The 23,959-nt window shown below is 42.1% G+C and overlaps 1 protein-coding gene across 1 annotated transcript in view; it reads left to right on the top strand.

Moving 5' to 3' along the window:
• The first annotated feature begins 19,337 nt into the window (after positions 1 to 19,337).
• The window catches only part of LOC139611618 (collagen alpha-1(XXVII) chain A-like), a 70,320-nt gene continuing 65,698 nt past the window's right edge, over positions 19,338 to 23,959 (top strand). Inside the window, exon 1 of the mRNA XM_071466435.1 lies at positions 19,338 to 19,851. Within this exon, the coding sequence (XP_071322536.1) occupies positions 19,799 to 19,851 (53 nt within the window). The 5' untranslated portion in view covers positions 19,338 to 19,798. The remainder of the gene's footprint in view (positions 19,852 to 23,959) is intronic.

The raw sequence follows: 23,959 nt of genomic DNA on the forward strand, positions 1-23,959 counted from the left end.
TGGATAGGAAAGGGTGAAAGAGAGAGACAGAGAGAATATGTGTATGTTAAGTGTTTTATGGGGAGGCTTGACTTGTAATAATAGTAATTATAAAGCTGGGTTTCCCAATAAAACCACCTCATCATCCAACACATCTCATTACAGCTTCCTCCTCAGAAGCTCCACAGGAACTGACTGGTAGTCAGTATCCCAAGTCCATGAGAGTGCCAAGGGTAGCTGCCTTTAAGCACGTATGTATAATCTGTGTTGGTTGGTTGGTTGGTTGGTTGGTTGAGGTTTAAAGATCCAATAGTACACAGACCACAGATTTATACTACTATTTTCGTCCATAGGAACTAAATGCATCCTACAACTTTATCCTTTATTGTTTTGTCGTTCTCGGCAGTTCCTGTGGATGCTGCTGCCACAACAAGTTATAAATCGCTGGCCTTGTGACAGTGTGGTCACCACCTCACTTACAAAATGCCTCAAGTGAAGAGTTACCATCTCACCCCACGCTTATATTACTTGCCAGTCAGTGGAGTGTTGCTTCCCGCAGCACGCCATCTGCATTTGGATGTAGATCCTGTAAGGGTAAATGAAAAACTGTGGGAGTAAAAGCAAGTGTCTGACATTTTATGAAAAATGTTTTTTTTTTTTTGGTTTTCTGGCAGTGTGTTAGATGAGAAAACCAATACCACTCTCATATCGGGTTGTTATGAAGCCAATGTGAAGCTACAGCCAGCAGCTGATTAGCTCAGAGCTCAGAGGCAAGAAATAGTTTGGAACATAATCTCCCCTAAAAACGGTGAACTTTATCTGTACACTTTTGTACAGCTTAGACAAACAAAATACATATACACCTTTGGAGGTGCTGGGAGACAGATTTCTCGTTGCCTGTGGACAGAGCAGGCTAACTTTCCCATTGATTACAGGCATTGTACTCAGCTATTGCTAAATGCAAGTGGTATCAATCTTCTCACTGAAGTTTTGAAATGTCAAACTGTTCCTTTAGTTGAAGAGCCATTAGTGGAGAGCATCTTAGCTGTGGTCCCCTGAAATGTGTCATTTCCTCTTGGGTGCCTTGCAGACCATTACCAGCCCATTAAAAAGCTGTAGGAACAATTATTATGAGTTTTAATAATTTTTGTTACACCCATTCTCCAACTTTATGTGTAATCAAAAAAGTGTTTCACAGTCAATTAATCTGATAAGATTAGTGGAATTGGGTGAAATAAAACTTCACTTACGCTTAAATGCCCAGAGATTTACCTTAAGTGTCTGTGACTCTGTCTTTTGTTGCTTTCTAGCTACAGCAGTCGTCCGGAAGAAAGTGTATCTCGAGGTAAGGTCAGCGAAGCAATCTTCTCTATTTCTGCTGGCCCCGGATCAGTGGTCTCATTGTCCTCCTTCAGAATGTGATCTTAATCTGACCTGAATAGAGTTTTGTTTCAGACAAGACTTTCAACCAGCCCAACCTGAGACACCCTGCAGTAAGCTGCTTTTCCACTGCAAAGACTGCAGGCAGAGGTTTCATAGCACTGAGATTTGTAGCTTCTGATGGCCAGCGGGTTTTACTGGTGTCTTTTATCTGTGCATTATATCATGGGGGATCTTATTATACTTTTTATTGGTCTTCCTGCCAGAAGTTTATCTTGTGTTTGTAATTTTCTTTTACTGAGATTCCTTTAAGTTTTGTTTTTAATTGAAGGAGCTTTCAGTGGATGGAACAGCTTGAGAAAAAAAAAAAAAAAACATGTCTGTGCTAAAAGGGACACAGTCCATTGTCTCTTACTGAGAGAGAGAAGCAACTATTCTGTAATGATAGCTCTGACTTGGTATGCTCAGCTATGGAAGCCCTATTCTAGTACCAAATTATTCTGTTTGTTGGATCAGGTGCCAGTGAACTGGTTTTGGGATTATTGTATCTTGCTAACCCGCTTATTTCGTCTCTGTTTTCCTCTTCTTTTAATCCTGGAGGATCTCCCTCATTTTCACCGCTGTCTTTTTCATAGTGTTTTGTCTGTCTGCTTCCGCACAACCAGACATTGACACAAGCGAAAAAGAAACAGAAAGATGAATGGACAGACTAGTTAACACCCACCAGTGTGATGGTGGCACTTTGAGCTGAGTCTGTTTCCCGTAGCGTAGTGATGCTTTAGGGCCTGGTTTGATGTTGTAGCCAAGACCACTCCTCACTGGTCAGCTGCTATGCTAAGAATGCTGGGAGTGCATCTCTGTTGTCTGGTCGAAGGGTCTTCACTCATCTCATCTGGCTCTAATCCACAACAACCTGGCCACTGCAGGGAAGGCAGTTAATTTCTTAAAGGGGTATCCACCTATTTTACATATGAGGGGGTTAGGGGGTGGGGGGCAGTCTGAGAACATAACCCTGATGTTGTCATCACTAGCCAGATGTCATCTGATGATCTCAGTAGGGTTTTCATGGCTTTGGCTTAGGGACTTTCAATGTATATAAAAAAAAAGGCATCACAAATTGGGAAGTTTGAAAGATGTGGGCATTTAGCAGTTTAATTAAGGATACTATGGTGTTGCATTATGGGGAATGTAGGATCTATTATTTTTGGAGCCAAGGGACCAAAGCATCAGGATATCTCGGCCCTTTGTTGCTCCAGTATTGACTATCCTTTTTTATTAAAATCTGTCTTTTCAAGCTCCTCCCCAGCCCCCCAACTTAAGAGAACTCCTTTTAACATTGCACTCCTTTGACGTGGTTGAACCCATGATGCTTAGCTTTTAAAAAGGATCAAAATCAATGCAGCAAAACCAGAGATATCATCTTTTTTGTTTATTTCATGCGTTCTTCTTCATTGTCCTGGCACCGTCTTTACCCACCATACAACTCCAGTATGGTTGGCAATTCAGGTTTGTTATTCTAGTAGCAGCTAATTTACTCTCAAGCTGCTACCTTCAGAGTACTCCAGTTCCAGCTCCAGTTTATCAGACTTCACACAGCTCCCTCTGGAGCCATAAAGGGCTTTATACAACTTTTTCCACTTAGTCATCAGGGCTCCCCAATACCTGTAAACAGATTTTAAGTTCCCCTTTATGGAAGTGCTATACTACATCATTGAAATACCACTTAAATTCTTTTTTTTATTATGTCTGAATGCAAAAATAGGGGTCAATCACTGTGATCCTCTCAAAATTTTGAAGTCATATGTCCAAAGGAAAGAGTCTAAAGCTCCAAGAAAGGAAGCTCAAGTGTGTCTGGTTAAATAGTTTGGAGCATTTGAGGACAGCTCCTGAATTGTGAAATCTTGTCTCCACTGCCGAAAGTAAACACTCAAAGGCTCTAACAAATATTGCTCATGTGTCTCTTTATGACTAGCTGAGAGTGTTAGAGGAGTGCTTGGGAAGTTTGAGGATTAGGCTCACTGAATTTTGAATTCCAACACCCAAAGACTCAGGAAATCCAGCTCAGAAGTGTCTGACCAAGTCTCTCAGGGTGTTAGAAGTCTGAATTTGGAGGTTGTGGGTTCAATCCTTTGTGAATTTTGAAGTCCAACATCCAGATGAAAGATTTAAGGATTCTAAAAACCTGACCTCAAATATCTCTGCTTCAAAGTTCTGAGGATGAGGATTTGATACTACTGAGTAAATTTGGAAGTCTAACACCTAAAATGAAGACCGAAACGCACTCAGGGAAACCTCCCAGTCCAACTGGTTACATGGTCAGTTAGTTTGCACCAGTGGCGCAGCAGCTGGTTCAAATCCTGCTTCTTTTTAGTATTGGGAGCCTTTAAATTGAAGATGCAGCTGGATATCTCATGTATAAAATGTACAAATTATTTTTAAGTGTTGTTTCTAACGACCTTCATGACACTAATTTCTAAATAAAATTAATGCAAATCAGTCATTTTAGAGTTGAGGATTATCCACAGTTGAGAATGTAGTGTGTGATATGGTGTTTTGAGTTTTTAAGGCTACCTGGTTGTTCTGAATGTATTTCCTATTCCCCTCCTCTACAGTTTTCTCAGATAGGTATTAGAAATGACTGCAGCTTTAGAAATATTTGTTGAATATAAAAGTGAAGTTATACCAGTCCAGCGCAGGCTGTGCGTGTGTGAGCAGTGTTACGTTTTCTGTGGCAGGGGGTGCAATATTTAGCTTCAGGGGTGCCACTTCCTTTGATGCATCCTTGCAGTTTATGTTATACATACAGTGTGGACGCACCAGACGCACCCACATGCATTCCTTCTAACCCTGGGGCGGCCTGAATATAGTCTTTTAATAGCAGGAAGAGCTCCACCCTTTTAAGTATAAAGTTCTGGATTTCATGAATATGTTGGATTCTGTATGTGCTCGTTTCAGTCAAAGGGCCTTAATTTCATGTCACATGTGTCAACCTGCTGACAGTCTGTTGATGATTGTGCTGTTTCTGATGATCTCAGGCTCTGAGTAACATCCTTCCAACCTGCAGGCTATGATCTTGCTGTGCCAAAATATTTCCATATGGTGTTTGAGGAAAACAAACAAAAAAAAAAACCCTGACATAACAAAATGCAGTATTTCGATACCAGTTTTTAACCTGGAAATTAGTGGTAGCTGTGAGTTGAAAAGGGAATTTACTCCTAGCACAAGACTGTCTTGCGACTCCTGAAGACTCTGGATTAGCCCAGCTTCATACATCCACCAATGATAGACCCCTTGTGCACTCAAAGTACCATAAACAATATTATAGTGAGTCATGAAATGACCATACATACTCACATGAAAAAAAAATAGAGTAGCTTGTCACCCAATTACCTAAATCCCCACTGCAGGTGTTGAGGGATGCATGAGCATAAACACAATATTATCTTTAGGTCACATACATTGGCTATAATGGAAGAAATACCTAATTTGGCTTTGTTCCCTTTGCTACCATACAAGGAGCAATCAGGGTTCAGTGTGTTGTGAGATGGCTTCAAGATCATATTCATTCAGATATAATCTGAATAAAGCATGCACGTGGAGGACTGAAAAGGAGGTCTCTCTGTGGCAGATGTATTCTGATGCTGCAGGTCAATGGGTTTCATCGACACAGAAGTTAAGAGCGAATATTGCCACATCATCAGGACACCAACAGTAAAACAGATAAAAGTCAGCCTGAAATAAAACAATACTCACACATATGCACAAAAAGAAGATAGGTACCATGTAGTTTTACTTTGCTGCCACACCATATTTTCTGCTGGAACGATAACCACGCACACACAGAAATATCCACTGTCTAGGAACTCTGTCCAGGAATTGAACTACTGTGCATATAGCCAAGAGTTATGCTGCTGTTTGCTGCATGTGAACACGTGCAAACACGCATGCTTGTATAGTGAGGAGTACAGTGTGCAGAACAGAGCGTGCATTTGATCCAGTGGCAGGGGCCATATTTTTTCATCATGTAGAAAATATGAGGACTTCATGCAGACTATCACTAATCATGTGGAGGAAGGAGCCTCATATACAGAAGGTGCTTTCGATGTTTGTGCATCGGAACGTAAACAGATGAGAGAGTCAACAGGCCAGGCTTAGGGTAGAGGAAGGAGTTAAAAGGCTCACCTTTCATCTCTAGTTAAATGAAGCCTTTTGATGGATGTTTTCTGTGAAACGAGTCTCAGTGATGCCTTAGTGAGCGCCCCTCATAAGGCAGAGCCCTGGCTCTACACAGGCCTGCTGTTCTAGTGGGAGGCAAACACGAGGAATTCTCAAAAGTCCATCTGTCTCTTTCTGACCTGTTTGGATTTCAGCAGGAAGTTCAGCTAGCGAATATAGGTGTGACTGTACTATGATATTAATGAGTTTTGTAGAAAGGCTCCATTCAAAATAGCCCCTGAAAAAAAAAAGAAGAAAAAAACACGGCCCCACTGGGATTTCAGTTGAGCTTGCATCCTGCCTGCCTCTGAGAGAAGGAAGGAGCAAAATCAAATTTTATAAATTGCACACTTATCTTCTATTTCAGTCGCTGGAACCAGAGACAGTAAGGGACAAATGTACGAGTGCCATTTTTTTTAATGGCTGAAACAACATTTTCACCCATAACCGGAAACAAAAACCAGGAATATACATACAAAAAAAAAAAGAAAAAGAAAAAAAAAAAAGCACACATAAACTCAGAGGAGAAAATAATGCCCAGAAGCATTTTTACAGACTCCAGCTTTAGACAAGCCTGTCATTAAGGTTTGGTTTACTGGGACAAGTGTGGCGGTTTAAGCCAAGAGGCTTCATGTGAGACAAGGCTGCAAAAGACTGAATCCTTGTTGGGAAATGACAGTGGCCTCTGCCTGGTTGCTGGCACCAAAAATATACAGCTGGGGACGGCTAAGCATCGGGTTTGGGAACGTATATATAAAGTTAATTATTGTATATGCTCAAAGAAAAATATAGTAGGCCGTAGCTAGCTACTAATTTTCTCTCTGTCTCATGACTATTAGACTTTCAGTAACAAGCCCTCTCCATGTACAGGGGGATTATAGGATTGTATTTGTTTAGTTGCTTCTTGTTGTGGAAATATTACCTTTTTTTCCCCCACCTCTCTGTTTTTAAGGTCATATGCATCCTGTTCAAACGAAAGATGATTTTCTTTCCAGAAATCAATTTGTAATATTTACATTTAACTGTGTTCCGTCAGAATGAATGGGCTGACTGATTCTGCAGCGTGCATTGTGCACATATAACCACCAGAGAAAGCATTGTTCCTCTGTGGAAGCGTCACTGCATTACATGATCATTTTTCATGTTTCGGCAAGAAAAATACACACATTGCAAAATTTATTTCAAAAGACAAATCTTTACTTCAGTATCTTCCTCACTGCTATCCTGGTTGTTGTAATTTTCCTAAGTGAAGACACAGATGCATCCAGCACAGCTTTCTATATTTAAGAACACTGGTTGTGATGCTGCTGGTTTGTTGGTCAATGAAAAAAATACATCTTATCCCTCCTACACTTCCACTTCTACCTAAGGGTTTGTGCATTTTACGTTGTGGTGTGGGAAGCCAGTGGCCGCTTTCACCAAACTCTCTCTCAGAGCCTTCATTTACCTGGATCCAGGAAAAATGGAGGACAGGAGGAAAGAGTGAAAGGGTGTGTGTTGTGCTAAAAATGAAGGGACAGGAAAGGAGAAGTGAAAGAGAATTGACAAAATTAGTTTGAATGAAAGGAGGGAGCGTTATGAAATGAAAGACATTTAATTAGAAAGGAAGTGAGTGAGAGATTAGAGGGACAAGAGCAACGATGTGAGGAGATAGCTACATAAGATGGTCCGAGAGAAGTGACAAAGAGCACAAGAGAGGCTGCACTGTGCCCTTCTTCTCCTCCTCTAGACCTTGGAGCAACTAACCATGAATCCAGCTTTTGTGATGTAACAGTGTATTGACCCTTGGAGGGGCCCCAGACCAAAAGAGGGTGTTTACTCGAACACGCAAGGAGCTCTGAGCGTTTCACAGCCTCCTGTGCCCTGAGAGGGCTAGTTGAGGGTTCGTTGACTGCCACTGGAAATGGCACTGGAATGGCCCGTCTCCCTCTCCTGGCTCCCTCCCTCCCGGAGAAATAACAGAGGCACATAGAGACTGTATTCAATGTAAGTATAAGTCTGTCCAGCTACAGTCGGTCACATGTGCCAGAGCCGCAGATTAACATGGGTCCGTGTACAGTGGGAGTCCAGTCCAACACAAAGCAAATCAAAAGCTCTGAGAGACTGTTTGTTTGGAGGAGATCCACGCTGTCTGTCATTAGTGTGGACAGTGCTCTCCCATAAAGACCATTTCACTCTTTAACTGTAGATAACGTAGAGGGTCACTGTGGGAGCTGATGTCATGTCTTGAAATATCCCAGAGGCTGGATGAGCTGACTGCGACAATCTGGGTGAAAAAATGTAAAATACAATACAACACTTTAATTTTCATTAGTTTTTTCATCTTATTTTCCTGTCACTCTCTACTCTCCTATTGATTAAAGAAAAATGCCCAAAAAATATATTTTAAAAAAATGTGCGCTTATCTTATTATTTTATTTTCTGTAGAGAAAGATAGGTTTTAAAAAATAACTTTGAATTCGAAATCAAAAGCTAAAAAAAATAAGTGCATATTATGATAACAGATAAGGGATATTATCATTCCTGAATGGTGAAGGAGAATTTATTTTATTTTTTTCCAACTTGATTGCTACATGAAAAGTTATAACTCATCCTGAAGGGGACATGAATGTCTGACCTGAATTTCATGGTTATCCCTCAAACTGTTGTGGAGACATTTCAAACAAACCACAAAGCTGAACCTCATGGTGGTGCTAGAGGAAAAGTCAGAGGATCAGCAAAGTCATTAGGATTCATCATCCAGGAACCATGAATGCCTGCAACAAATGTCATGGCAATCCATTCAATACTTGTCAAGATATTTCACTAAAGGCTAACGGTGTCAACTTGAGGAATTGATCATAAAACATGAGGAGTTATTCCAGACAGGAGGAGTACAGATTTAACTTCATCTGTTCAGTTCAAAGTTTTAAGGAAATCTTGATTTTCGTCTCCAAATATGTGACTCACAGGAAAGCTTCGTTTCCAGAAACTGACATAACTTGAAGTATGTGTCTGTCACTGCGGTAATTTATAGCCTGTCCTGTTAAGTGCCACTTTAACCTGACCTTAATGTGACCACAGTATATTCAGCTATGACTAAACCGGTGTTACAGTCCTCAGGTTGAAATGTGGCATTTCCTTCAACAATTCCCTTAACACACCTTTGTCTTATTGGAGTATCCCCCTACGCAGAAAGTACCCATACCAGACTTTATGAGATTTCTGGGGCCTAAAAATGAAGGCACATCCCACAAAAGCCCAACATTAAGACAGAAAAAATCAGTAAACCCCAACAATACACCCCAGTGCACATGGTTCATCACCATACATCATAATGGTCTCGTTCAGATCGACCCTGCCCATTATGAGGGGCAGCATACATCTACTCATGTGTCATTCCACTGGATGAGAAAGTGGAAACCAGCAGAAACTCACAATGAAGACAATGTGAGGCAAGATGGTGGAAATGTGCAATAAAATTACAGTGATGTTATGGAACAAGCTCCTTTATTTCTGTCCGAGAAAGGCAGTTATTCATACTGTGTGGTAATTATTTCCTAGATCTTTTTGATGATGCATTGCTTGCTATTCAGCTTGCCTCTGTTTTAATGCTGAGTTTTAAAAAAATGATCATTTCCAGATTCTAACACTTATTGAGTCATAAAACTGATGTTTTACAAGAAGGAAAATTATGTAGATTTAATTTGATGACTGCAGGCATATACAAACAGCCTTTGTCTATATGCCTTTTAAATCACTTAGCTGGAACCAAAATGATCTGACTCCTGACATTAACTATTTGGTTATCAGACACTGGATGAAGAAATATTTGGAATAGGTGCTACTGGAACAATGAAAAGTTGCAAAACATCTTCTACAAATTAATGCAATTATGGTGCTTTTAACTGACTAAAAGCTTTTTTGTCATCCTCTAATCCAAAAGTCCTCAGTCCTTTTCACAGATGTCTTTGTGGGCTCATCATGCTGGTCTTATGTTCCACACCCAGCAATTCTCCCACCATTTTCACTGAGTCTCTGCATCCTAAAGGTTGGGTCCTGCTGTATCATTATCATTTATATGCCCTCACAGGGACAAGCCTGCATGCATTCCACTGGCAACATGGAAATACTTCTCTCATTTTACTACAAAAGCACCAAAAACAAAAGGATTTTAGGACAGACGGAAGAGAAGGACAAACACTCACTCTTTAATTTTGTCCAGGGGGGGTCGGTGCTGAGGAACAGCGCTGGAACAAGAATCTAAAGCCATGCTAGCAGCTCTATGAGACTGTATAAGAGCATGGATAACTATGCCAAATGTCATGCAAATCCATCCCACTGTTGACAAGAAATTATCAACCCTCCAGTGGTGCTGGAAGAAAAGTCACAACAGTGATGAGTATACATCCACTGGAAACCAGCCCTGTCAGAAACTGTGTGCCAATCCATGTGGTAGACGTCAAGCTATCAAGCTAACAGCAAACCTGCTTATAGCGCTATGAAAAAGTCACAGGATCACCAACGTCGGTGAATGTCGGTGCAAAATTTCATTCAGTTCTTGTTGAAATATTTCAGCCTGTAGCAAAATGGTGGCGCAACTGCCCAACCAACAGACTGACACTGCCATCCTCAGAGCCACGCTAGCAGTGTGGCTGAAAAGATGACATAATCCAGAGACATAATTCAAAAATCAGACGTTGAAGAGAAGAGCAGAATAAAGCTAAGGACAAGGTTCAGATCTCAGATTAGAAACTGTAAGAATTAAGGGGTGAGTGCAGCGATGGGTGCTTATTTGTCCAGAAGAAAATAAGCATGCAGCCTGATGGAAACGTTATAGTCACCTTATCCTCCAGTCATCCCACATGCTGTGTGATGGTTTAGCAGCAGCAAGGAAGATGTCTGCGTTTCATAGCTAAATACACTGCAGGTATACGCATGAGACCTAAGTATTATCATTACAAGTATTTATTTTGGCTAGGGAGGAAATGGTCATGTGTGTCGGGTGTAACAATCTGGTAGAATAATAGGCACTCTTGCACCAGGAGGAGAAAAGAAGGGTCCCTGTGTTAGTCTGGCCACAGTAGTCAAATCTGCTTCATTAAGGCAGTTTGACATTATTGAAAGAATGACATTGGCTCGAGCGCACACGTGGTCCTCATACGTGTTTTTGCTCCACGCAGTGTCAGACTTCATTTCCACCACATACTGACACCTCACCTTGGGCTGCCACATTTACTTGGAACTCCCACTCTGTTGCATCTTATACACCGCCCGCTCCTCCACCGTGCCCACTTAACAGGGTGTAAAAATGCTCAAATGATCAGGCAACAGTTGCCAAACAAACATTTGAAAGTGAGAAAAATTACCAAACTGTTGAAGGCCTGCAGGCAAGCAAAAATCACGATAGCTGACAAGGTGGCTTTGTTCTACTTTTTTCCCATGTTTTTCTAGTTTTTGACTCAGCCATTGCCATCCACACAGCTTTGATTTTTATGGGAAAGATTTCTTGTTATTTTTATATACGCTCCAAAGTTACAATTTAGGATCATTAAGTTCAAATAGAGGAGTATTTATGGGACGGGGCGGCTTCCTTAATATTTTGCAAACTACATGGAGGGAGGATCTTGGTGTCAAGATGATGGAAGACGAATGGGAAAAAGCACAGCGCAAAGTTTCTCTCACCAACTACTTCAAAGTGCACAGAGTTTCTTTCTAAAGGGATAGATTCAAAAGTCAGTGTGGTCTTTATCCCCACCACTATGGGATCTGTGGCTTGGCTTGGCTCTGTACAGAAGTCAAAATTCAAAAACTTACAGTGTCCAAAAAAATCCCATCTGTCAACCAAACTCTTTTTTGAGAACAAATGTTAAAAGATGAATAATCAACATGTCAAAATAGTTTGGAAATGTCACTGACAGTAAATAAACAAAACCTGAAGAGAAATGATGGAACTATGACGGAGCTTTGGACTTTTTTACTGCTTTTAACTGCATACTTACTGTCATTTCTGTCACCAGCACTGTGCAGTCATCCCATTTAACTGTCCTAAAGGATATTTTATTTTTTAGATGATGACCTGACTTAGAATACAGCATTATTTGCCCTATTTGTAATAAAGCGGCTCTATCCCTCTGCAATGAGATAACTAAATGTCCCTCTGAGCGAAAAGCTCTTCATACAGTGATCCGGCTCTTCAACCAGAGGAATGAGCTTGGCCCGAGAAACACAGAATGACAAGCATTTTTGAGTTGCTATTTCTGCTCTTTTACATCATATAAGCCTTCCTATTGCTTGCCAGAGGAAATGAAATGTTTATTATATAGCCCTGAGGGCTTTTGCAGAGAGAGTTTTGGTGGACTTAAAGAAAGGATAAGCTTTTCCTCTCTCCCCTCCAAACTTGGCTTCGTCCCGTGGCATATGAGAGGCAGGAGGTAGAGGTAGGGTCACAGAAATAGTAAAGGAGAACCAGCAAAAGGAATGTGAGAGCAGGAAAGAGGGGGCAAAGGGAGTTAAGATTGGCAGCACTAACAGAGCTCTGCCAATCTCCGACGTGTGCCCTGGCCTACGTGCTCCCCAAGCACATGTGCCCAAATATGCCCCTCCATCCACCTGGGATAGCTCTGCAGCACGTAAAAGCCTCATGACCTGCCTGCTGGGAGGCTTTAATTTGGATGAATGGATCCTAAATCTGTTCAATCTCTCTCTTTACCTACTGAGGCTTTGATAAATGGAGGCCAAACTGATAGATTTAGAGATAAATGTATTAAATGAGGAAGGTTTACCCAAGGGCTTGTTTTGCTACAGGAAACCCATTTTATTTTTCTTAATAGTAGATTTGAAAAAAATATTGTCTTCTTATCTGTAAACCTATGAGATCCGCTTGAAATGTCATTAATGGAAAGCCCTGTGCTCTGGGCGAAGAGAGGCACAATAAGCCACATTTTGCTGTGTAAGGAGTCCAGGCTCCAAGTTAGGGTCTCTTTAATAAGAAGAAACATTCAGCTTGGCCATACTTATGATGATGGCTTGTGTCACTGTCCGGAAGAGGAAGTTATCTCAGAGGTATGGACAGGACAGAGGGTCATATGGCTCCACGACTTGTGTCTATAAGAAAATTCAGCAATTTCCTGCAGTCACTGCGGCCACAGGGAGTCAGATTATATCCCACTATCGGAACCATCTGAAAGTGATTCCCAGCCACAGCAACTGGCCTGGAACAGTTTTGCTTTACAGGACAGTTAACGGTAGACATTCACAGATGCACACACAAACACAAAGATTTTGTGTACAGTGTGGTTGCACATAAACATACACAAAAAGTGTTTACTTATACCAATGCAGTATGCACACGAGCAGCAGCATTGAGGTGGGATGCTTATACGCTTTCTCGATGATGAGAAGATGGATAATACCTCAGGTATGTCAGGTAAATACAAAGGCCAGTTTGTACAAAAAAACAAGAACAAAAAAAAGTGTTGTCCTTCCATGACCATAACAGGGCTGGCCCCAGGGTCTGTAATGAGCAGCCATGCTGAGGAGCCAATATCTATATACAGAGTAAAATTACACATTGCTATATATACGTACATACAAAACTCTTCCACCTCCGTGTAGCAGTAAAATTTGAGCCATTCATGACTTTCCATGACATAACCCACTGCTTCTATCTCCCCTGCAGCAGGATCTGTTTTGATGCTCCAGGTACCAACAACGGACAGGATTCAAACCAGACACTGCACCACTGGCACAAAGAAACTCACCACGCCACCAAGTACCCTTTTCAGTCTTTTCAGTCTTTAGTTCAAGCTTCACCAAGCCTCACAAAGACTGGACGTCCCTTCTTTGATAAGTGGACATCAGTCAGTGTTGCAATTCTCCTCTGAACAATTTTTAAAAGAAGATTACAAAACCAGTTTTGGAATTTTATTGCGAAAGACAACCTTCAATATAAAATTATATTTCTTTTTTGCTTTAGAAAAAAAAAAATAGTGGTAGACACTCGGACCAACAGTCCACTGTTGGTAAGATAGGAATGTATGTGTGTGTTTGTGTGGAGAGGAAGGTGGGAGTGATGGTGGAGAGGGAAGTAGTGGAGCAGGACCTGAGAAGTTCAAGTGAAAGACCATCTGTTAGGAGGCATTTGGGGATCTGGGGGTCTGAGGGAGTGATACTTCCTGACCACTTCTAAATTATGTCAGAACGATAGTGACAGAGGAGAGAAGTCACAGGGTAATCAAAAAGTTGAGGGGAATTCTTCCTCAAAACCACATCCCATCTATACCTTCTCTGATTATTAAATACATAAATATTCTCCCTCTTGGCTTTTATGAATCGCTGTTGCGGTAAAATATGTCTGTTCCCCTGTTCCTTAACTTTTAATATTCCCGTAATTGTGTCTTGCAGAATTTTCCTTTTCTTTCCATTTGCTTTGTATCTGGAAGGAGACAGAGAGACGCTGATGGGGGGTAGGGTGAGCCATCTCTCGGATGCAGAAACACTGAGCCTGGTGTAGGACCTGGTTCCATGGGGGGAGTGGATACAGCATCATAATGACCAAGCCAAATATTTGTCTAGTCCATATTCTGAGAGCATAATGAAGTCCTTTTACAGAAGGCATCATTGGAATCTGGACACTGATTTTATGCCAGAGAGAGCAGGTTTCACTAGGCCCTGCTGTTTCCACTTAGGCTACCCTGGTCTCTGGTGGCCCAATCCAAATTCAATACAGAGCCTTGTGTCCAGAATAAGAATGAATTATGGCTCTGTTTGACAGATGATAAGTACTGAATCGGAAATTGAAGTTAGATTTAATCAGGAGATATGAATTGCACGCTGAGGTGGGATTTCATTATACTGTGAATTGAATGAGAACTTGCCTGGAATTTAAAATGAGGTTTGCTCCTACTGTACACGCTGTCAGAGTCTACTGTTTATGGAGGGAGGAGCTTGTAAGGTGGAATTTCACAGCACCCGATCCAGCCGCTTTCTCTCTCACATACACATCTAAGACCCTGCATACCTGTGCACACACTTACAGTATATACAGTGCATCTTCTATGCGTATGCTCACACAGGTGTGGACTAACTTCCCAGTGTGTTGCTCCTTTCTGGTGGTGCCAAGTTGGTCTTGTGTCAATACTCTCTCTGGCTGCCAAAAAATGTGTCAGGAATCAAAAGAGGCAAAAGCTATACTGCCCTAGATTGTGTGCATTCACAAAGTCCCTCTCTCTCTTTTAGTCCTTCCTAAAAGGAAAGTGTAAGGGACTGTGGATAAATTGTTAACGTGGGGAGAGGGGCTGAAAGAATTTGAATTATGAAAATTATGATATGACATATAGTCACTGTTGAGCAGAGACCTTGCAGGTGTTACTTTTCAGGAAATGACAATGAAAATGAAAATGAAAAAAATATGTTTTTAAACACCATGAGATTTTGTCACAATCTCTTGTTAATAATTTTCATTGGTTAAATATATGTAAAAACCTACAGACAGACATAAAGGGTGGCCAATAGCACTGATTTATGAAAAAATAAATAAAACGGACAAAATATGGAGATATGAGGTATAACAGGTATAACAGTGACGATATGAGTTGTTAGTATTTTTTCTGGGCATTAACTAGGAGAAAAACTGCAACATCCTCCCCACAATTTCCCAAAGAAATATAATACTACTGAATCATACAATAAATCAATACCTAAAATGCACAAATAATTTTAAGTGGCTATAATCAATATATTTTTAATAATAAAACATGTATCAAATGACCAAGGGACAATGTGACAATGTGAATATGTAGTGATAAACCTTTAGAGAATCATTACCCAACTCTGCAGCTTCCCTTGGCTTTGTTGAGCTTTTTAGTGAGCTTGTTGTTTAGCTTAACTCTCGCCACTCTCACAGCGTCATTTTCAGCCACAGCTACAAAGTTCGAGAGTAGCTGGTGAACATCGTGGAGCATTTACAAGCTAAAGAGTCAGATCTTTCCCTCAGGAGTTGGTAGAAACCAACAGCAACAATAAGAAACTGTTTGAAACTGTTCCCCGACTCTTTGCTAACAAGTTCAACACATCAACTTAAAAGGCAATGATATGTAAAAGTTGTTTTCACAACGTGTTTCTGTTGCCCCCAAGTGGCCAAAAATAAATCAGTTATTGCAGGTTTGAAGATGGTGGACTCAAATCTAAACCTGGATATGTTTACGGAATAATACTCATCACAGAGCCACCAAATTGCACAAAAGAAGTGAAACTTATGGGAATAATAACAAAATGTTTGCCCAATTCCAGCCAGATTGTCACTGTCACTTTCTATGACAGTGAGTTAAGGTTCAACCATTTCTGTGCTCTACTAACCACATTTAGACAATCCTCCCTCAAGCAAAAAGTAAAGCATACATAACCCTCCACCTTTTCTGACCTCCCCCTCCCTCCTAATCATTTTTGTACAGTCCCTAAACAGAGAGTACGGTGTGAAAGCCACCGAGTAGCGATTACAGTAAATGTGCATCATTTTAGCACCTTACACCTACTCTCAACCTTGAACACAAAAATACAGTAAGAAAACAGCAAACACTGCACAAATCACTCTAAAAACAGGACATAGTGAGGAGACTCAAATCCACATTTCACTCTTCAACAAGTGCAGGTTTGTGTGGTGTTGACACTTCCAATCCAGGGTAGCCAGGTCTGTGAGCCTGCCCCCCAAAAGAGCTAGCCTCCCCCAGCAGGTTATTCTGGCGTTATTATGAGAACTCAACATGCTCATTATGGTTGTGGCACTGTTTTCAGGGTGGCTGTCTGCTCTGGTGTGCCAGCGCTGGAAATGCTTGTGGTGAAGGAATGACAGAGAGAGAATGAGACGGAGAAAAGACAGACAAAGAGAGCGAAGGAAACAGGGAGAAATGAAGAAGGTTCAGCAGACAAAAGGGAAGATGAGAGAGGAGTCAGAGCATGGTATAAAGTGACAGATTGAAGACATAAGAAAAAGAGAAAGGCACCAAAATGGGGCTGAGAGCAACAGGAATTGCAGCAGACAGGAGCTTGTTTGACCACTTTCCAGCAGTGCATCACCAAACCATCCCTTTACACAGGAAGGAGACAGGACCAGGAACACCAACAAGTGGACAGAACCACCTGTAAAGGAAAAACACAAACCACAGACACACTCCACATACACACACATGCTCATGCACATTCACTCTCTCTCTCTCTCTCACACACTCACACACACACACACACACTCACACACACACACACACACACATTCCTTGTATGAACAGTCGTCTTGTGTGCAGTGGAGCTGAGAGAGACAGCACTGTCTGGTTCACCGCCACCACCTCCATAACCTCTGCCACTGCCCAGCATGAAAACACACCTACACAGAGGTGACTGTCTCTCCAACCTATTTATTTGTTGAGCGACATGAGGTTATTTTATGTTTTCACGTGTTCTGAAAAACACCACTGTTTTAATTATTGAGTTTGCATCTTTTCTAAGGTGTTTGAAATTGTGAATGTTACTGTGAATGTCACTGTGATATATTTTATAAAATCCCAATACTTTTTTGCATATTTTTCATATCTAATCTATCATAATTTTACTGATAAGGGGCTTTGTCACCTGGAAACAATACAAAACATGCTAGTTACAGTATGTAAAGCAGCGGTGACATCCGGATAAATATATACAATGAGAAACATGTGAACACCAGACCAAGCCCAGTGCCCAGTTTTCTTAGATTTCAGCCTGCAAATCACTGTATTGGTTGTTTATGTGTATGTACAGTACAAAGCTCAGTGTAAACACTGATATGCAAACAGCCTGCGCTGCTATTACTCTTGCCGTGCATCAAAGAACAGTCTTGTGTCCTCACTAGGCCCAGGCTGCAATTTCGGCTCAAGGCGTGGCCCGGCACCCATTGGGCTGTGTCCGCCCTGAGTACCAGTAATGACCCCTTCCCTATGGGGAGCGTTTGATCTGGGCTGCCTGTACGCTTCAGCAGGGCCTATTTCTGGAGCGTGGGGGGGGATAAAGGGAGCTTTCAGACGTGGTGCCAATGACCATAATTAAGCAGCTTTAAGGGGTGGCAGTGAGCGCGCTAGCAAACGCAGAGTTTGTAATTTGGAAGATGGGGGCAGAGTCGCTGTGGCTCATTGGAAGTACATGGGAGGGTCGGGTGGCACCCAGCACTGGAACACAAGGGACAGAGTGTGTGAAGGGGACTGTAAAGAGGATGTTAATGACTTGCAACCATTAGCACCCACCCCTGAGGCTGGCTGACCAACGGCCTTGGGCTGAAATACAGAGAGATCGCCGTAGCTGACACACGCAATCGGCCCCACCCTAACAGAGTGTCATTCAAGGCGACCTTTCAGTGCTTAAGGCCTCTGGCCACTCAGCTCAAAGAGCGAGCTCTAATGGACCAAAGTCACCTGCTCCTCTACTCTGTAGCCTGCTCAGCTAGTTGTTTGTCCACTGATGTTGCTGTGTGCAGCATTCATCTGAACAAGCAGTTTGCTGTAATTCCAGGTCGTAGGGTGTTTGGCTGCATTCGTTCAGATTTAGTGAGTTTGAGATGATGTTTAGGTGATAAGATCCTCCTACTTCGGAAACCATCCAATCATTCACTTCAAATTGATTTAATTACACTCATTTATTATTCCTTATTTAGGATATTATCTAAGAGATGATTGGCTGAGGCCCGAGCAGGTGTGTGTTTCTCAGAAAGGCCCAAGGCAATTAATTTAGCTGATGTGGGAGGTGTTAGTACTGTTCATTCATTTGCCCTGTCAGTTAAAGGATTCAGAAAAATTAAAAACAAACAAAAACACAAATATTTTCTCACTTACCACTGGTGTCATCTCGCCATGTGGACACTTTCAGTTGTATTTGCCCAAGCTTTGAGGTCCTCATCTGGAAATGTGAATGGAAATGAGTGGAACTTTGTTTGTGGTACTCGCAGCAAATAAAAACACATCAACAGCTTCCCTCCCCTGCAGAATCAGCGTCCCCATTACTGTGGATAATTCATACACCTTGATGTGAACAATTTCCACTGGAAACACTTTCTACTGGTGAGTGAGTCCTTATGTAAACTACCTCCTTTCCCAAGTATTTTAAAAGGAGAACACGTTCATGAAACATCTCAAACAGATGTCAGGTGGTAATTACTGGCTCCTGTGATGGGGCAGAGGTCTCATCCTTCACCAGGCCGTGACCCCTCTTAAGGTAATGGGAGCTGATCCAGGTGCTGCTCCCTCCCCATGTCTCCATTAACACGTCTCTAAGACAATGGGAAAAACTGATGTCTCACATAGGGAAATGTTGCAAAATATCTGTATGAAGCCGCCCAAGATTTTTGCACAGTGTTCACATTATGACTATGTATGTGATGAAACAAGAGGAAGCTCGAGCCATAAAATTAAAATTCATGTGTAGCCCATCCAGTAGGTTACTCATACATTTTCCAAAACCTACCTCATGTTTTTTCACCCTTGTAACCCCATGGGGGAATGAGACACAAGTTTACAGTAGAGTCATAAAGTCCTTTTCGGGTTAAATGCTCACACACTTACTCCATGAGAAAAAGGAGGCTTTAAGGGCTCATAATCTGCAATCAAATTATTCCACAAACTGGGGGATAATAAAGTGGCTAAACAAAGGAGGGTCTCTGGGGCAGCTGCAGGCATCTCTGTTGGGCAGTTCAGCGCTGCTCCACCAGCGTCACCGTGGTTCATTCATTTGGTTTACCGGTGCATGGGCCCTTGGGTAGGATCCATGTGGCCACCCCCTGGAGAAGGCGTGTAGTTGCTCGATGCAACCGCTGGGTTTGTAACTTGACACCTGGCTGTGCGGTGCATTTGCCATCGCTTTACCCACAGAAAGCCTATTTAAAAAGGAAAGGGATGAGTCCAACGCTCCTGACTCCGTAACCCCCCATCCAAAAGAACCCAGCTCTCTCTCCGGCTGCGCGGCCCTCAATCTGGATCGGCATAAATGAATGAAACACAGGGGAATATCGACAGACAATCGCACAGGAAAACTCTCTGTCAAACCAGCCTGCCAGAAGGAATTTATGTCGGGCTTGACAGGCAATTCAACATGAGTTTTTTCCTCTGGAAGTTCATCTCAAGCTTGTCAAATGTGTAAAACGGCGACCGGTGTCTTTTGCCCCCCTTGCAAAGGAGTCACGCTGTGATTAACGGATCAGGTTTTTGACTGCCAGGACAAATGAATACAAATGAATTTAGGCACCCGAAGGAGAGATTGCAGAACCTCTCATCTAGACACAAAGTAAGTAACATGTATTTTTAGTCTGCTCTCTCCCGTCTGTGTGCTGTGATGAGCGGATGTTGAGGTGTGACCGGTCACTGGCTCGGTTACTCTGAGGAGCCGGAGAGCTCCATGTGCGTACCTGCGATGTGCCGGCTGGCTGTGGTCCAGGACCGGCTCCACTGGGGACCACTGAGGCTTTGTATGGGGTCTGTTTGGACCGTCATTCGTATGGCAGTTACCATAATTTTGTAAATCTCCTTCCCACTGATTTGTATTTTGATTAGACTGAACAAAAAAAGACCAAAACATAATCACCAGGTTTATTTGTGTGGACTACTTTAGTATGCTCCTGTCTGTGTTCCTTCAGTGCTTCAAACATTGTGATTGCTCAGAGAAATACAGTTCATTTGAGTGTTTGAAAGTGTCTCTGGCAGACTGGTGCACGCTGAGACTTTGCTGAATAGTGTTTTCTAAAGTGACTCATCTGATAGACCAAACAAAGCAGGCAATTTATTCAGACCTATAAAGTTTTCATGAGAGGTTCATCAGCATCCACTCAGGCTGCTGATAGACTTTGTTAGGATGCTTTCCATGCTTTTCCACTTACACAGAGTCCGCAGCCACACTTACACGGGGTAGTCAGAAGGAGATTATCAGTGTATATATATATATAATCAGTTAGATAAAACAGTGTCATCAGTTTATGCAGCTGCTTCCCTGTAAACACCCACTCATCAATTTATTTTAGAAAGCATGCAAATGGCATGACTTTTACATAAAATTCAAATGTAGTGTGCAAGTGTTTACAGCACAGATTTTCACATACAGTGGAAAAAAACCACATTGTGCTGTTGTAATATATGGACCTTGGTCTAGAGTCTGCTACAGCATGCAGCGGCCAGCTGTTGCACAACTGAGGTAGACATTCATTCATTCATTTATACATACATGCATCAGTTTTAACCTTGATTAATGTGTGGTTTTACTGCGCAGTGAACATCTGGTTTAGGTAATGAGTCAGATAGTGAGAAAGATAGTGAGGATACAGTCATCTTGTGTGTAGGAAAATTCAGACACTGTCCCCCTAATTTTTCGTGAAAACAAGTTGGCCGGTCAGTTCATCTCACCTACCTGGATGTTGTGCAGAAACTGTCATATGTAATGGAAAAAACTGGCTGTAGGGAGTTTATTTTCTCACAAACGCAGCCACGGTTCACCAGTGGTGTAACTGCATCACTCATTTACAATGTGCACGGCTTGTGATTCAGGAAAGACAGCCTACCTGCGAGGTGTCAGCTGTGCGGAGCATCGTTCACCACATGTCCACATGGTGTCGCCCTTTATGTCTCACTCCTGGCATTTTTTTTTTTTTTTTACATGCAGTCACTCATGAACAATGTGTTGATATATTTTGACAGATTTATTTTTACACAGAAAAAACAACTGCAGAGCCATCTTTTAAATGTAACATACAGCCACCCAGACACTGTCTGAGTCAGTCTGTCACTCAGTAACTTCTATAATTAATTGCAGTTGCCGGTAAACCCCAAGTCAAGCCGTATATCATAATGAGTCACATATAGTTTCACACCTTTTATCTCCTCTGAAACAGAAACATAATTGGAACAAGGCTGACGCAGCCGACGTATTTAGTCACGAAGAAAACAGGCAGGAATGGAAGGAAACAGATAATGGACAAACAAGTATGCCACTGGTCGAAAGACATACCGGCCACACTCTCCTCCTCATCAGCTTTAGTGTCAGTACATCCAAAGGAATTTTCCACTGTGTGTGTGTGTGTGTGAGCGCGCTCTCAGGGGGCTCAGTATCACCTTTGGGAAATCCTTTCAGGGAATCATTGAGTTGTCCAAGCTTGTGAAAAGAAACTATACTGGCTTCTCAGTGGCTTTTTCTCAACCTTTGACTGGTCGCTGGCCTGCACACACACTGCTGTGTGAGTGTGTGTGGAGGGGTCGGGGGGTGGGGGGTGTTCGGGGGTCGAGAGGTTAAAATCAGAGTTTAGACATGGGTAATGCCGTCTCATTTTAGGCAAAGCGATAAAGACAGTGATGGAAAAAAACAAGGTTACTGCTGCAGATCATTCAATGAGGCGCCGGGATACTCATTTCTGAATTTCTTTGCCTCTTTGGGACATTTTGAAGACTTTGTATCAAACATACACACACTCTGACTCACTCTGTCCGTCAGTCTGTTGCTCGGACACACAAATATCTTTACACCATGTTTTTTCTTCCATGAAATGACTTTGCTTTTTCATAGCAAAGGAGATGTTTGTTCTAATCACAGCTAAGATCAGCAGAAGATCAATGAGTAGAGAAAGATGCTATCAGCAGTACAAAGCAGTATTCTTCCCCCTCCTGTCTTTGAAATGTGAGTTCAGTGGCTCACAGCACAGTATATAGGTTAGACTGTCTGGTTTGATGTGTGACTTAGGAGGGGGTATTATTCATCGGGCCTGTATTTTGTCCACTCAGCCAGAATTCCCTCCGGGAGTCTTGTCATAGCTCGCTGTTGCAGCATGAAAACCACACACCAGACAGATGTCAGCCTCACTGTGCACAAATCCACCTCCGTGCAACCGCCATCAACAGAAACCCTAACCTGTCACATACACTTCAAAAGCACCCTAACGAAAATCTAAACAAGCCACAGAGAATTTTTTAATGTGAAAAGCCAAAGACAACAGCGCCGTTGCCTTGGAAACTTGGTCTAGTTTCCACGGATGTAAACAGCCTGAGGGACAGAGTGAGCGTTATTTGCTGCAGTTAAAAAAAAAAAAAAAAAAAAATCTCAGCATTCATGACTCATTTTCAGAAAGCAGATCTCTCCTCAGCTGATAAGAGACTGACTGAGGCCGTAACCAGCTGGACGTCTGGGAGACTCACAATCACTCGCGCGCACACACACGCACGCACCTATCCTGAGTAACCACAGCCAGCTGTGTGTGGGGCTGAATTTGATGAAGCTTTATTAGCAGCAAGGAGAACAGGAGATGTAGACACTATAAACAGGCGTATAAGCACGCCATCGCACACATACACTTAGTTATGTACACACAGCAATTATAATCATTCAGACCAGTGGGGGAAGCAGCCACAGGTTAATGTGGAGGTTGCCTGGAGTAATATTTCTAAAGAGAAGGAGAAGGCCTCTTTATTTTGTTCACATTTCTATGCTGGGATAGTGCCGGTAAATATGTTTACACAATAGTTACCGTCTTTCCCACATTTATGTATTTGGAGCTCTCGGCCTACGCCTGTGTCTGTGTCTGCCTGCTTCTCTGTGGCCCTCCAACCACAGCTGCTATACACATTTCCTCCCCCAGCTTGTGTGTGTGACCATGTGTGTCTGGATGACCTCCAGCGGTAAACAGTGGCTCCCCTGCCTGTCACCAGATCTCGGTTCCCCACTGAGCTCTCAGTCCACTTGCCAATCAGTCCCCCTTAGCTTTACTGCACACCTGGATGTGGTGAGGGTGTTGAGAGGGACCATTTCATTTGTGTTTTGTGTGTGTGTGTGTGTGTGTATACGCATATTGGTTTTGGGAAGAGGGGTTGATGGATAAGTCTACTCTAGTATTTCTGCCTTACAAACCACAACTTGAAACTGTGTGTGTGTGTGTGTGTGTGTCTGTGCGTGCGTCTTGGAGAGAGGTGCTCTGAGTTGTAAGTGCTTTTGCAGAATCCAGTTGCCATTTGTTATTCACATGATAGCAGTGGCTCAGTTGCAAAGCATATGGTTTTGCTTGCGTCTGTGTTTTGATGCGATGTAAAAACAGTGATTACAGATGATATTTCTGTCCTTTTATGATACTGAAAACATCAGTTTCGTAATCTCAGTCTATGTCATGTTTTTGTGGTGTGTTAAGACACATGCCATAGATTTCCTAATCGCAGCAGTTCTGTCTTCATTAAAGCATATTTTTAGGATGCTCCTCAGTCAAATCCAAGTTCTTCAAATGACGGATACCACTTTCTAATAAGGCACTCTTTATAAAATTAATGGTTTTATTAAAGGTTAATAAATACTTTACAAATGCTTTAATCATCTGTTACAAGCATTAATAAAAAAACAACTTTTGTGTTGCCAGATTGTGAAAAATGCC

Source organism: Trachinotus anak, unplaced genomic scaffold (assembly GCF_046630095.1).
Source record: "Trachinotus anak isolate AG129_WGS33_773 ecotype Australia unplaced genomic scaffold, CSIRO_AGI_Tana_v1 ptg000028l, whole genome shotgun sequence".
Lineage (NCBI taxonomy): Eukaryota > Metazoa > Chordata > Actinopteri > Carangiformes > Carangidae > Trachinotus > Trachinotus anak.